Here is a 15,213-nt window from a genome sequence, read left to right as displayed (position 1 = left end):
ATTAGAGAAAGCATCAACCCACATTACAAATGTCAGAATATTTGATTAGCCTTTGAATTTAAAATGAATCTGAGGATCGTGTCACAGTCACATACCTAGTGTAGCTGAAAGGCTGTGAGTCCTTGCCGCAAAACGTCCATGTCAAAATTTGACTTAAATTTGTAGACACAAGTTGTTATAAAATTTTCTAGACAATTGAAGCTCTATTTTCCAAGTCTACACAAAGCTTGCTCTTAAAAGGAATCTCTCGTCTCTTATTCTATAGCCATTTGTGCTGTTTACCATTATCCTATTCATACATTATATTACTTACAAGTATAGCCTCTCCATTATTAACATCCCCCACCAGAGTGGTACATTTGTCACAATTGATGAACCTACATTAACTCATCATAATCACCCAAAGCCCATAGTTTACATTAGGGCTCACTCTTAGCGTCATACTTTGTATTGGTGTGGCCAAATGTATAATGACATGTGTCCATCATTATAGTATCATACAGAGCATTTTTAGTGCCGTAGAAAGCCTCTATGTTACAGCTATTTCTCCCTCGTCCCTCCCCAACCCCTAGCAACAACTGATCTTTTTACTGTCTAAGTAGTTTTGCCTTTTCCATAATGTCATTTAATTGGAATCAGACAGTATGTAGCCTTTCAGATTGCCTTCTTTCACTTAGCAGAATGCATCTAAGGTCCCTCCATGTTTTCTCATGGTTTAATAGCTCATTTCATTTTAGTGCTGAATAATATCCCATCGCCTCGATATATCACCATTCATTTATCCATTCACCTACTGAAGGCAATCTGAGTTGCTTCCAAGTTCTGGCAATTATCAATAAAGATGCTATAAACATTCATGTGCAGGTTTTTGTGAGGACATCAGTTTTCAACTCCTTTGGGTAAATACCAAGGAGTGTGATTGCTGGATTGTATGGTTAAGAGTATGTTTCGTTTCATAAGAAAGTGCCAAACTGTCTTCCAAAGTAGCTGTACCATTTTGCACTCCCACCAGCAATGAATGAGAGTTCCTTTTGCTCCACATTCTCGTCAGCATTTTGAGTTGTCAGTGTTCTAAATTTTGGCCATTCCAATAGGTATGTAGTAGTGTCTCATTTCAATTTGCATTTCTTTGATGACATATAACGTGGGGTATTTTTTCATATGCTTATTTGCCATCTGTATACCTTTTTTGGTGAAGTGTCTGTGAAAGTCTTTGGCCCATTTTTTAACCAGATTGTTTTCTTATTGTTGAGTTTTAAGACTTCTTTGTATATTTTGGGTAACAGCCCTTTACCAAATGTGTCTTTTGCAAATATTTTCTCCTAGTCTGTGGCTTCTGTTCTGTCCTCTTGACATTGACTTTTGCAGAGCAGTTTTTAATTTTAATTAAGTCTAGCTTGTCAATTATTTCTTTAAAGCATTGTGCCTTTGGTGTTGTTTCTAAAAAATCATTGACATACCTAAAGTCATCTAAACTGTCTCCTGTTATCTTCTAGGAGTTTTATAGTTGCATTTTACATTTAGGTCTGATCCATTTTCAGTTAATTTTTATGAAGGGTGTAAGGCCTGTGTCTAGAGTCATTTCTTTGCATGTGACTGCCCAGTTGTTCCAACATCATTTGTTGAAGACTATCTTTGCTCTATTGTATTGCCTATGTTCCTTTATCAAAGATTAGGTGACTATATTTATGTGGGTCTATTTCTGGGCTCTCTATTCCATTTTATTCATCTATGTCTATTCTTTCACCAATACCAGACTGTCTTGATTACTGTAGCTTTATAGTAAGTCTTAAAGTCAGGTAGTGTCAATCATCCAACACTGTTCTCCTTCAATAATTCATTGGCTATTCTGGGCCTTTTGCCTCACTATATAAACTTTAGAATCAATTGGTTGATATCCACAAAAGAACTTGCTGGGATTTTGATTGGGATTGCATTGACTCTTTAGATCAAGTTGGAAAGAACTGACATCTTGATGATATTCAGTCTTCCTCTCCATGAATATGGAATATCTCTTCATTTATTTAGTTCTTCTTTGATTTCATTTATCAGAGTTTATACTTTTCCTTGTATAGATCTTGTACATATTCTGTTAGATTTATACCTAAGTGTCTCATTTTGGGGGCTCTAGTGTAAACGGTATTATATTTTCAATTTCAAATTCCACTTCTTCATTACTGGTGTAATTTTACCTAACTTTAATTAATTTAAATTTAAATGGCATCATCTGTCTAGTGGCTATCATTTTAGACAGCACAAGTCTAACTTCTAGAAAACATAATCATGAATTATTCCTTTTTTATGAATTATTCCCTTTTCAGGCACAAATGTAAAAGTTATTATTGTACCAAAGTGTAATGCTGCACCAAAACATTTACACTGACTTACTCATTTAACATTCTGGAACATACCAGGCACTATGTACTAGTTGTCATACTAAATGCTAATGAGCATTTAGGAGCTCATACTACTGAGCGATGCAGTAAGTAAAATTTACAATATAATTTTGTTTGCTATTAGAGACATTTGACTAAAGAATTGTAGAGACACAGCATACAGAATAACTGCAGCAATTAAAAAAGGTTTCAATGAAGAGTTTCATTTAAGCTGGGTCATCATGGAAGAAAAAAATTACAAAATAAATGGGGGTAGGGTGGAGTGAGGAAGAGGACAGCCATTCCAGAAAAGATGGAGTCTGGAAAGGGTGCATCTAGGATTCAGCAAGCTTCTCCACATGTTGTGCGCAGCAGCAGAGGATGCTGCTGGAAAGCAGATTCCAGACTGATCATGAGAGTTTTAGATGGTAAGTAAGAAGTTTGGATGCCAAGTGGTCACATAGTACATTATGCTTTTCCTATTGTTATAATTTTTATACTTTATAGTAAGTACTTTTTTAAAAAATTTGCTTTATTTAATTTATAAGTTGTTTATGGCAAGATCACGTCTGCCTTATCCACCACTGTACTCCATGGTATCTGATAGAGGATCAGAAAGTAATTGTTATATGAATGAATGTTTCTGCTTGTTCTGAAGCTTGATGCCCTTCGGAATCATACCACACACCCTCTTCCACGTTCCCTCTGACTTCCGGTCTTCCACTTCTTGGTTGGCAATCACACCGCCAAACAGTGTAGCTGTTTGGTAGCAGTACTTAGTGACAGGTTTTATGAATGTTTCCTGCAATTTAAATAAAGCCAGGATCTTTACTAGACAAGTACATTTGTGGCATTGGATTTGTGTCACTAGAATAAGATATTGAGATGGGAAAGGAACTGAAATACTCCCTTATATCAACTCTACAGGGCCTACAGTTAAAAGGAAAAAGAATTTTTTTTTAAGCGAAGAGTTGAGGTATAAAAGTAAAAGGGAATGAGAAAGGTACTCCAAAGTAAATATCTACTTTTTACTGATTTAAACGTAAGAAAAAGCAAAATAAACGTGCCCCTTGCTTCCTCCATTTCATCTGTAGCCATATACTCTTATTACCTTATGTTCATCTTTCTTCATCATTTGATGGAGCTAACCTTCCACGTAAGAGAAATAGGAAAGGCTCTAGACCACATGAAAGCAATTCCCAGCCTCTAGGGTATCCGAATTATTCATGTTTATGCAAACAAAACACAAAGTAATTAACACTATAGCGTAGCCCACTTGTCTCCCAAAAGGTACATCTCTCCGAGCCCATGTAAAAACTAACATGACTTTCGGTACAAAAGGGACTGCTCCTTGTTCACAGGGCATGCTAATTGCAGGCATAGGCACACCTCCTGCCCACCCCCTCCCGCAAAAACCAAACGGAGGACAGAAAAAAAAGGAAAGTGGTTAATTTGATTATCACTACGCCGCCGAAATATTAGGGATAAGGCACACAAAGACCTAAACTAACACTTTGTTAACTTGGTCCCGCCTGCATCCCAGCCGCAGCCTTGCAGAGACCTCGCGGCCGCGCAAGGAACTCTTCCAGCCGGGCTCGCACCGCGGAGGACACGCCTCTCGCCCGGGGTGGGCGGGGCTGCGACTCTTCCGGCCCGCCCCCTCCGGCGCGGGGTGGGCGCGTTTGGAGAATCTGCGTGAGGGAGGAGTCTCTTGTCCCTCCGCGCGGCCCGTTCCGTCCCGGCTCGCGCTGCCTTTGGGTTGACGTGTCTGCATTTCCTCGGCGGCTCAGCGACTAGGGCCGTGATGGCGGACGCCTGGGAAGAGATTAGGCGGTTGGCGGCTGACTTCCAGCGGGCGCAGTTCGCCGAGGCCACACAGAGGTGCCCGACCCTCCCTCTCCGTTGTGGAGTCCAGAATAGACCCTAGGCGGCCATGCCGAGATCTGAGGCCGCAGATCCCTGGCCCCGGACCTTCCCAGCCCCTGGCACCGTTGCCGCCTCCTGCCCCCTCCTGGAGCCTGGATTGCGGTTCCGAGTATAGTTCTCGGAGGGGAAGCCTGAAAGATGCTAAACCCCGGAATCCCCCATCCTCGCCCCAGCTAGGTGCTGGCGCGCCCCGCCCCCACGCTGGCGGAGGCAGGTGACTTCGAGCGAAGGGTGTCCCTCCTGTCCGTACTTAAACGTCATCACATCACTGTGGCATCATTAGCTCTTCTACACTTCCTGACCTAGAATGAGCTTGAAACGATAGGCTTACCCCAAAATAAGTACTTTGCAGACACTATGTTGTCTCTTAAAATATTTTGCCTTTTTGTCCGCCAGAACAGATGTACTAGGCCAGACTCGTGGTCCCATCTGTCATTTTTAGGGACTCACGGACACTGATATTTCCCACAAACACACTAACCTTTGGGTGATGTGTCTGGAGCACCATAAGTCTGCTTTTTTAATATTACAGAACACATGTACTGCTAATAGAATTCTTTTTTTTATCCGTTGACTATTTCTTGCTCACGATGTTTTTGTTTCTTCTGGTGCCTGTATTATGTAGTTTTGAGAGCAAACTAGGGCACATACTGAAGTGCTTAAGTTAACTAACAGTTGCAGGTTTACCTAGGCCAGATTTTCTGTTTACAGACCAATTGTATGAGTAAGGCAGTTATACACTCAATTTAAAAGAAAATTCTGGGGTTTTCTTACTAAAGTTAAACTGGAAATTGAAGTAAAAATAGGGCAGGTTTTTTTCCTCCCTAAATTATATGCCTTCACTTATCTACTCAGATTTGAAGATTAGAAGCAGGCCTAGATGAGAGAGCAAACTTGAAATCGTAATAGAATGATTTGTACCAATTAAGTACATCATTTAAGTGCGTGTAAACCTGCTTACTGCCAAGAGTTTTTTTTTTTAACTTGTTGATTCAGTATTTTTTACTAATAAAAGATACAGATTTAGTGGTATAGAACCTACTCACTCTTTAGCCTAACTTTTTTAAAAAAGCCCGTTTTCATGCATTGTGTTGATTTTATTGAGCGCCAAATGTATCAAGTGCATTTTTAAAATTGAACTTTCCTTGTTCAGATTGTCAGAGCGGAACTGCATTGAGATTGTGAATAAATTGATTGCTCAGAAACAGCTGGAAGTAGTTCACACGCTTGATGGGAAGGAATATATTACTCCAGCCCAAATTAGTAAAGAAATGAGAGATGAGCTACATGTCAGAGGTGGTAAGTAACTCCTCAGTTTTTTTCTTCTGGTTCTTTGATAGGGAAAAAAAAAAAGCCCTTAAAACCATAATTAATAAATTATTTGGAGGTTATAGGACACCCATCTCAATTGTTAATATGATAATCAGCCTTAATATTTTTAATAGTTTTGGGTAAACATGATCATATAACTTAAATGAAGTCAAATATTGTCACTATACAAAATAGCACTTTTTATTATTTTGAGTTATGTGTTCTATGTGTGAATTAATACACTGTTTCTTGTCACAGTTTGTTAATTTATCTCATGACTCAGGGGAGCTGCCTGTTATTATGAAGAGGGAACAGAGATTTTAAAGAATTAGTGATTTTTGAAAATCAAGGCTATACTACTATGCCTGTTTTTTTGTTTTTAAACTTACCTGTAGGTATTTGCAAATTAGGAAACAATTCAGTATGGATGCTAAACCTATATTGTAGGAAATGCTGTTGCAAGCACACCAAAAAGTTTTTGTTTTCCTTTGTCTTTTTAAAATTTGAACAACTATTGAGCAAATTTGAACATAATTTGATTAAAATAGAAGCAACTATTAAAACAGCTCTTCATTAGATGTTATCAGATATACCCTTGGTGTGTGTTTTTTTTTTTATCTTCCTGCATTATGCTGATAAAATAGTAGCTATAATTTGAAATAGTTAACAGATTTTCTTTTGCTAGTAGGTGGAAATCTACCAATTTCAAATAATTGAAAAAAGTTCATCTGAATTGAGTTGTTGTTTTCTCTTTGGTCACAGTAGATAAACTGTGAAGGGAGATAAATGCCCTCCACAGGTCTGGCCAACTTATGTATCAGTTGATGCTGGTAATTGGCCTGATGTGAGAAATGGAACTTTGAAAATAAATTATTGCCTATGTCTTCAGTCATGAAGACTTATACAGCTAATGGTTTGTGTTGGAAGACGTTAATTATTGTGGCTCTATGTCCTTTGTAGAAGGAGGCCTTTGTCCAAAACAAATCTGTTGGAATTTACAGTTTTTGGCTGATGTGTACTCACACGTAATTTAAACTAAATGAATATCTTTTCTTTAAAGGTCGAGTAAACATTGTTGATCTGCAACAGGTAAATTTTAAATTTATAAATTTTTTTCCTTTGATTTCTGAGTTTTTGATACTACAGATTTTTTCAGTGCCTTAGGTATGCACAAATACTGGTATCATATTTTGTGTAATGTTTGTGAAGAAATAGTGATATAACCCTCACTGACACATTGAATCAATTTAGGAAATTCTGATATATTGAATTGACTTAATAAGTTCTTCTTTCTCAGTTGACTTGATTATTCTTTTTTCGTTACCAAATAAACTCATGGTTGTCATTTTAAGTAATTACAGGATTTATGTAATTTGGGAGAGAAAAATCACTAGTTTCATCTTTACTTGCTTTTAGTATATGGAGGTAATAGAGTAATATAAAAAAAGTAGAAGATATTTTTAGAAAATATAAATGCACATTTCATCAGCAAGGTACACTAAATACAAGAAGCTGGTGAATCTTGTATTGATTGTGAAATGGTGCCTGTTATATGAAAATGTAACTTCTTAATATAAACTTCCCTAGCAAGTGAAAGTATAATTGTTCAGAAATGAGAACAAATAAGCAAATAGCCTCTAATTTATTTGACCAAGCCTTTTTAAAATATTTTAAAGCAATTTGAAATTCATCTAAGAGTAAGTTTTTGAAAGGATAGTTCTAAATATAAAATTTTGAACTTAAGAAACAGTATGAACTTATCACTAATAGAATTTGTATTTATTTTCCAGGTGATTAATGTGGATCTGACTCATATTGAAAATAGAATTGGTGACATTGTTAAATCAGAAAAGCATGTTCAGCTAGTGTTGGGACAACTGATAGATGAGTAAGTACAATATTTAAGAGCACTTTGTTGAGTTCCCTTTTTTTTAATAGTGTTTATTTTTAAAGTTATAGCAGCTGTGGCCAGTTCAACATTTTTGTTTAGAACTCCTATAGTGCTGATTTTCATTATAGGGATCACTGTACTTAAAAAGTAAGTGCTTAATTATGTGGAGTACTTGGAAATAATATAAACTTTGATTTTTTTGTTATCTTAAAGCAACACAGAACATAATTTTTACAGTCTTTCATATATGATCTTAGCTATGAAAGCAAATTTGCCACAAATATTAATGAAAAATGACAGCATAATTTTCATTATTAAAAAAAAATTCCAGCATTTATCAGTTGATTAACCTTAGATTTAGTTACACTGATAGGAAAAATAAAGTTCTCAGAATATGAGTAATGAATGATGTTTACCTAAAAATACCCTTTGTGTTACTTTTGGGACATACCTTATTGCGACAGAAATTAAATATAAAAGATAGAGGAAAATCATTATCCTAATTGCTTTTCCTTTTTTTTTTTTTTTTTCAAATATTAGGAACTATTTGGATCGATTAGCAGAAGAGGTAAATGATAAATTGCAAGAAAGTGGTCAGGTAACCATATCAGAACTGTGTAAAACCTATGATCTTCCTGGAAACTTTCTGACACAGGTATTTTTTCTTAATAGTATAATGTGTCTTTTCAGATAAATAAAGAATTTTGATGGAAGAAAAAAAACTGGACTTTCTTACCATTGATCTTTTGCAACCATTTGCTCTTGATGTCATAGCAATATATTTTGGGAATACTTCTTATACATTGCTGGTTCTGAGGAGACCATTCAGAAATTATTATAATCTTCCTGAACCCAGAGAAACCGTAAAAACAATTAATAGACTAAGTTCTAGACCTGCTTTGATATATTAGCAAGTATAACATAAGTGCATAGGTTTATTCAGTGCTTTTGATATCAGCTATACAGAAACTTTAACCCTGATATCTACAGTTCTGATTGCGCAGCTATATTTTAAGAAATAACTGATGAAGATTACAATTTAGAGTGGGTGCTGCGGGCATCTTATGGGGTAAATGTCAGGGATGCTGCTAAACAGCCTACAATACATAGGACATCCTCCCCAACAAAGAATTTTCTTGTCCAAAATGTCAATAATACCAACGTCCTTTGATGTGACCTTTTTTCTTCTCTAAACTGTCAGTGTGCTAGGAAGAAGAACCAAGGACTCTCTCATATTCTCTTAATTTTAGGTACCTATGTCAATACTCAAATGTCTTGATTTATAATGTAATAACAGTGCTACCTGAAAATAGAGGCCATTTCCTTGTTTGTTTTTTCTTAAACTTGGTTGACATTTTAGAGTTAGAGAAGTTCATTCAATATAGTGAAAAGTGTATGAGCTTTGGAGTTAAACACACCTGGATTGGAATTTTGTCTGTGCCACTGCTTTGTTACTCAGCATGAGGAAAATTATTTCATGTCTGTTGTGCTTCAAGTTACACATCTTGAGAATAATTGTCTTTTCCATAGAGTTCAGTGAGGTTATATACATGGTATGTCTAGCGAAATGTCTGGCACAATGGAGGCACTCCATAAATGACAGTTTTGTTTTGTATTTACTGGAACAAATAAGGGAAAAGCCAAATCTCTTTTTAGGTATATATCACTTTAAGAAAATCCAGTTTACAAGAATTTACCAAGTCGTTATTGCATGAGATTAATTTATAATACAAACAGATTTACTCACCCATTTTAAGAGAGTGATTTCCTCTGATTGCATCTAAAATAACATTTAGAGTAGAGATCTATTTTACATAGCATTTCAGGAGCCTAAGTTCTGTTTTAAGTGAGCAAATATATGTTAATCACCGAAGGTCAAAAAATGCATTTTTAAAACACTTCTAAAAAATGTCAGAACAAATCCACATGATTTCTTATAAAACTGTGCTACTGATACATTTTGGAAATATATATGGCTTCTTAATACTTTCCAATTCTGATTTTTTTTAATATCACAGGCAATATTCTAAAAGCTTATTAAGAAGTTGTTTGAATGGCATTTTTCTGTACCATTCAAGTACCAGCCAGGCTGACTTGAGTAGGTTTAACTTATCTTGGGATATGAAATGTGTCCAGACACATACCTGGCCCCAGTCATTGTGTAGCTGTGGAGAAGTACTTTGCTGAGATTACCAAGAAATCAGGTTGTCTGCCAGCGTAGACCTCTGGGCACAGATAACTTGTTAATGTTTGCATCAGAGAAGATAACTTTTCAGGTCTTGTGTTTCCATAGGTTGCAGAATCTTGGAATAACATTTATTTGTCTCTGTTAGTGTTAGAAGCTCCAGATAGGATCTTCTCCAAGACCCATATATATGTCTTAACTGTCTATATTTCAAGCTGCCTATATCTAGAAAATTGGTTAATCAATCATTTTTATTGTATATTAAAAATAGCCCTTTTTAGCATTTGCCCATATCAGCTATTTGACTCATTCACTTCTTGGCTCTGCCATGAGATTATGAAGTTTCTGAGATCCTGAATCTTCATTTTAGCTTATAAATCTTGTGAGTTTATGTTTGTTGAAATTTGTCAATCATATGATTAATGTAACATCAGCATGCAGCGTTACTTTAGTAAGACTATACAGATGTATATGTGTAATTTTGTTCTTTCAAAATAATAAAAATTTGCATCTTTACCCCCAGGCGCTAACTCAGCGACTAGGTAGAATAATTAATGGACACATTGATCTTGATAACAGAGGAGTAATATTTACTGAAGCTTTTGTAGCTCGACATAAAGCACGCATCCGCGGACTGTTCAGTGCTATTACCCGGTAAGCATGTTTTAAAGTATGTATATTTTCACATTTCTTTGATCATGATTTGCATTTTTTTTTCTAGCAGCTTTTTTCTTTTTAGCAAAATCTCAATCAGGATCCTAGTTCATTAAACAGATAGAAGAGAAGCTTCTGTGAGATAGGAATAGGGACGCCCGAGCCCTAGAATGTACCGAAACTCTCTCCAACCAGAATCTCCTTCCCTGCTCTACCTTCACCACCCTCATGACCCCAGATGTACTTCTTCAGAACACCCGAATAAGTATATAAGGTGACCCTAGGCTCATGGAAGAGCATGCCGTTTAAAATCATAAGTCCTTGGGTCATAGCTCCATCACATAGTAACCATGTGACCTTGAGCAGATGAGTCAGTCACCTAACTTCTTTGGGTCTCAGATGAGACGAGATGATTTTAGAACGCTTTTAACTAAATAAATTCTATAATTCTAATGAATAACAATATTACTTTCAAAATCACGTTAACTTTTCTAAAATAAGAACTTCTGAAATGTTTGGAGCCTGTGTGACAAACTCCAGTGTGGAATTAAGAAAGCCTACATTCTCAATTATCTCTTCTCTCCTGTGTCATTAACTTTATCTCAGTAGTTTTTGGGTCCCACCAACGTTTAGATATGTCCAGATTTCTCCCATTTTAAAACTATCAAACCTCTCTCAACCCAATATTCCACTCCAGCTACCGTCTTGTTTGTTCCTTTCCTTAAAATGAACCTCAAGAGTTGATGTCTACATTTACTATCTCAGTTTGCTTACCTTCTGTCACTTCTCAGCTCACCCATCTGGCTTCTACTACTTACATAGTAATGATGTCAATATCATTAAATCTAATGGATGCTGTCTGTCCTTATTACTTGACTTTGCAGCGGCATTTAACTCTAAGTACGTCTTCCTTCTTGAAATGTTCTCATTCCTTTTTTTTTTTTTTAACACCAATATTTACTGGTTTTTTTGTATCTCTTTCGGGTGTACCTTATAAGTTGCCTTTTCTGGCTCTTTCTCCTTTCCCTAGCCTTTAAAGTGTCAGGCCATCTTTTCTTCTCAGTCCTGCACTGCCTTCCTAGGTGACTTTACCTTTCAAATTTCAGATTCATACTACCTACACAGCATTTCTGTTGAAATGTTTTACAAGTGCCTCAAATTCAACATATTTAAAATAACTCATTACCCCTAAGCTATCCTGACCCCCCTCCACCTGAGTTTATCCTTCCACTTGGGTTTCCATTACCAGTAAATATTATCATTCTGTTGGTTTTGCCAGAAACCTGGGAGTCATTTCTTTATACCATCCTCTCTCACTCCTCTTTCCTAAACACGAATTCTTTTGAATTCTATATTCTAAATATTTATGTAATCTTTACTTCTCTCACATTGCCATTCCCACCACTTCAGTCCATTTTTTAACTGGACTGTTTTAGGAGCTTCCTAACCAGTCTTCCTCCTTCTGCTCTTACTACCTTCCAGGCCTTTTTTTTTTCGGTAAGGAAGATTCACCTTGACCTAACATCTGCCACCAATCTGCCAATCTTCCTCTTTTTTTTGCTTGAGGAATATTAGCCCTGAGCTAACATCTCTGCCAGTCTTCCTCTGTTTTGTCTGTGGGATGCAGCCACAGGATGGCTGATGAGTGGTATAGGTCCACACCGCTGGCACAGAGCACACCAAACTTAACCACTATGCCACAGGGCTGGCCCCTTCCAGAACATTTTTTACATGACAGCCACAGTGGTTTCTTTTTGTCATTCAACAAGGCAAAAACTTTTATTGAGCACCTAATATATGTAGGGCCCAAAAGACTAGAAGGTTAGAAGGGAGAGCTTGCAACCTAATGTAACAACTTTATTTTTTCTTTCTTTTATTTATTTATTTTTTTGTTTGTTTTTTTGTTTTTCCTTTTTCTCCCCAAAGCCCCTGGTACATAGTTGTATATTTTTAGTTGTGGGTCCCTCTAGTTGTGGCGTGTGGGATGCCGCCTCAGCATGGCCTGATGAGTGGTGCCATGTCTGTGCCCAAGATCCGAACCGGTGAGACCCTGGGTCGCCGAAGCAGAGCACGGGAACTTAACCACTCAGCCACGGGGCCGGCCCTTTTTTTTTATTTTTTAAATAATCTCACACTTGGAGAAAAATTGCAAGAGAACCTTTTGTTTCTGTCCCATTTGAGAGGAAGTTGCTGACGTGATGTTCTGTCACCGTAAATACTTTAGTCTGATGTCCTGCAAGTAAGGCATTGTCCTATATAATTATAATAGAAACATGAAAATCAGGAAACTGACATTGACATATTACTGCCATCCATGCCTTGGATCCCATTCATGTTTTACCAATTGTTCCAATATGTCATTTATAGAAAAAGATCCAGTTCAGAATCACATATTGCCTTTAATTGTCATGTCTCCTTAGTCACCTTCGGTCTGGAACACTTACTTGATCTTTCCTTGACTTTTATGCCCTTAATGCTTTCACAGATCACAGGCCAATTACTTTGTTCAGTTTTGCTTGTCTGCTCTTTTTTTCATGCTGTTATTTAGGTTATGCATCTTTGGCAGGAATATCACAGAAGTGATTCTGTGTTCTTGTCATTGAATCCTACCAGGTGGCGTACAGTATAGATTTTTCCACTTACTGATGATGTGTATTATAACTTCTTAATAATGAGATATCTGCTGATATCTCAGAAAACTACTTAAGTTTCCTTTATAATTAAGTATTTGTGGAGAGGGCCATCTGAGATCATGTAAGTTATTCTGTTTTTCACCAGACTGTCAGTTTATTCAATTATTTAAATCAGTATGAACTCATGGTTCCCTGTTTTATTCATTGGATTATAATCTGTTACTATTATTATTTAGGTTTTCAGTTGGCTCTGATTTAGCTAGTGGCAGTCCCCTCTGGTTGACTTCTGTGTTCTTTTGACATGTCCCCATCATTCTTGAAGCACTTCTTTTCCTTATGGCATGACAAGAAGTTCCAGGCTCAACTCATACTTTGCCTGTCCTAACCATGGAATCAGCCATTTCCCCAAGGAGCCCTGGTTCCTTTTAGTAGAGTATAGTATTTAGAAACCAACATCTGGACACTAGATTGCCTATTGCTATTTGGTTGTCACTGCTCCCAAGCCCTCTCAGCAGACAAGCTAAAGGATACACATACACACACATGTGTATACCCCTCTACATATCGGTATTTCTGTATCTTTATCCATGTCTATGAAAATCCATGAGTTCACACTGATAACCTCCAATTCCCTTCTCACACTTTAAGTTTCTCCTTTTCTATATTTGTAACTTCCCTCTCTGTGAGAAACCTAGCTCCCATTATCCTTAATATATTTACTCATTTGATTGATTTTCCTTTATGTAACTGATCTCCCATTGCTGCTACAGCTCTCTTCCCTCCTTACTCCCCATAGGCTCTGTCACCTTGCACCAGATCACTTCTCTAACACAAGAAACTGATAATGGTGGTTGTTTGTGGAAGAGGAACTGGGTAGCTGAGTGATAGGAATGGGGAGGAGTCAGTTTTGTAACTTTTTTGTACCCTGTGCATTTCTTAGTCACAAAATAAAAACTGAAAATATATTTTTCCTATTGACAGATATTCATCTCTTTTCTTTGACTAATTATTGTGGTGAGTGTAGTTATCAACAGGTTCAGCAAATAGTATTTTTCTGAGTCATAATAGATAGCCCTGAGTAGTTTCTCTCTATGGAGGTATTATCAAACCATGAGGGCAAAACAAATTCTGAGCCTCAAAAGTTGTTGCTAGGCTGTGTGGTTTCTAGTTAGTTCCATGTAATGCACCATATCTTCATATTTGCCTCTTAAATATAAGGAACCATCCTACTTTTCTGGTCTGACTTCAGAGAAAACACCTGTATCTCTGATTAAAAAATGATTTATATTTATTGTTATTATAGGTAGCGAAAAAGAAGAGCAAGAAGTAATTAGTGAAAAGACATATGTAGGTATACTAAACTAAATTATATTCCAAATTGAAATAAAAACTCAGCACCTAAGTTTTATTGTACAAAAAAAAGCTAGAACTTTTGTGCAATTTAATTAAACATTTATTGAACACCCACAATAAGTTGTGCACCCAGAAATTTTAAGATAAAGTCCTTCAGGAAGCCCTGTACATTTTTGTAGGGATGTGTTCAGGTAAAAGGGAAAAGAAAACACAAAAACAAAACAAAACATGAGAAGATTGTGGGAGTTATAAGATAAACAAAAGAGAACAAACTTCACAGAGCACCTAACTGGACTTCATTGGTTTGGGGGCTCTTAGATAATTTAGCTGAAAAATGTGGGTAAAACAATTTAATAAAAACCAAATTGATCCCTACAAGAATTTGGTAAAAATAATAATTTAGTCAAAAATCCCCAAATACAAGGACTTTTAAATATCAGTTCATATTTAGGCAACTGTTTCTGGTCTCCCAAGTTTGTCATGGAGAAAATTTATGACTTCTTAAATAATCAACAATAGGGGATCAAGTAGTTGGAATAACTTAAAAGTCTCTTGATGATATGCATAAAAATAAAAAAAAAACACAGACTAGACCTAAACCAGAGAATAGGCATAATTGGCTTAAAATGAATACGGGGAAAAATTGTCAAAAAAAAAATCTAGATCCTTTTCTTTATAGTTTTCTTAAAAATTGTTCTTTAAATTATTTTAAACGAAAGGCACTCACAGGCCTCTGCCCAGAACTAATGAAAACATATGTATAGACAAAGACATAGATGAAAATGTTCATAGCAGTGTTATTCATAATATTCCCAAACTGGAAATAATCCAAATGTCCATCAACTGATGAATGGATAAGCAAAGCATCGTATATCCGTACAATGG

General features: G+C 36.4%; 1 protein-coding gene across 1 annotated transcript in view; it reads left to right on the top strand.

The window, feature by feature from the left end:
- Positions 1-4,108: 4,108 nt before the first annotated feature.
- The window catches only part of UFL1 (UFM1 specific ligase 1), a 30,893-nt gene continuing 19,788 nt past the window's right edge, over positions 4,109-15,213 (top strand). The window contains exons 1-6 of the mRNA XM_046676950.1: positions 4,109-4,256; positions 5,455-5,600; positions 6,673-6,701; positions 7,403-7,500; positions 8,044-8,158; positions 10,212-10,342. Coding sequence (XP_046532906.1) covers positions 4,180-4,256; positions 5,455-5,600; positions 6,673-6,701; positions 7,403-7,500; positions 8,044-8,158; positions 10,212-10,342 — 596 coding nt within the window. The 5' untranslated portion in view covers positions 4,109-4,179. The remainder of the gene's footprint in view (positions 4,257-5,454; positions 5,601-6,672; positions 6,702-7,402; positions 7,501-8,043; positions 8,159-10,211; positions 10,343-15,213) is intronic.

This window comes from Equus quagga, chromosome 11 (genome assembly GCF_021613505.1).
Source record: "Equus quagga isolate Etosha38 chromosome 11, UCLA_HA_Equagga_1.0, whole genome shotgun sequence".
Lineage (NCBI taxonomy): Eukaryota > Metazoa > Chordata > Mammalia > Perissodactyla > Equidae > Equus > Equus quagga.
The sequence above is the reverse complement of the archived record's forward strand: the minus strand, read 5'-3'. Positions and strand labels throughout refer to the sequence as shown.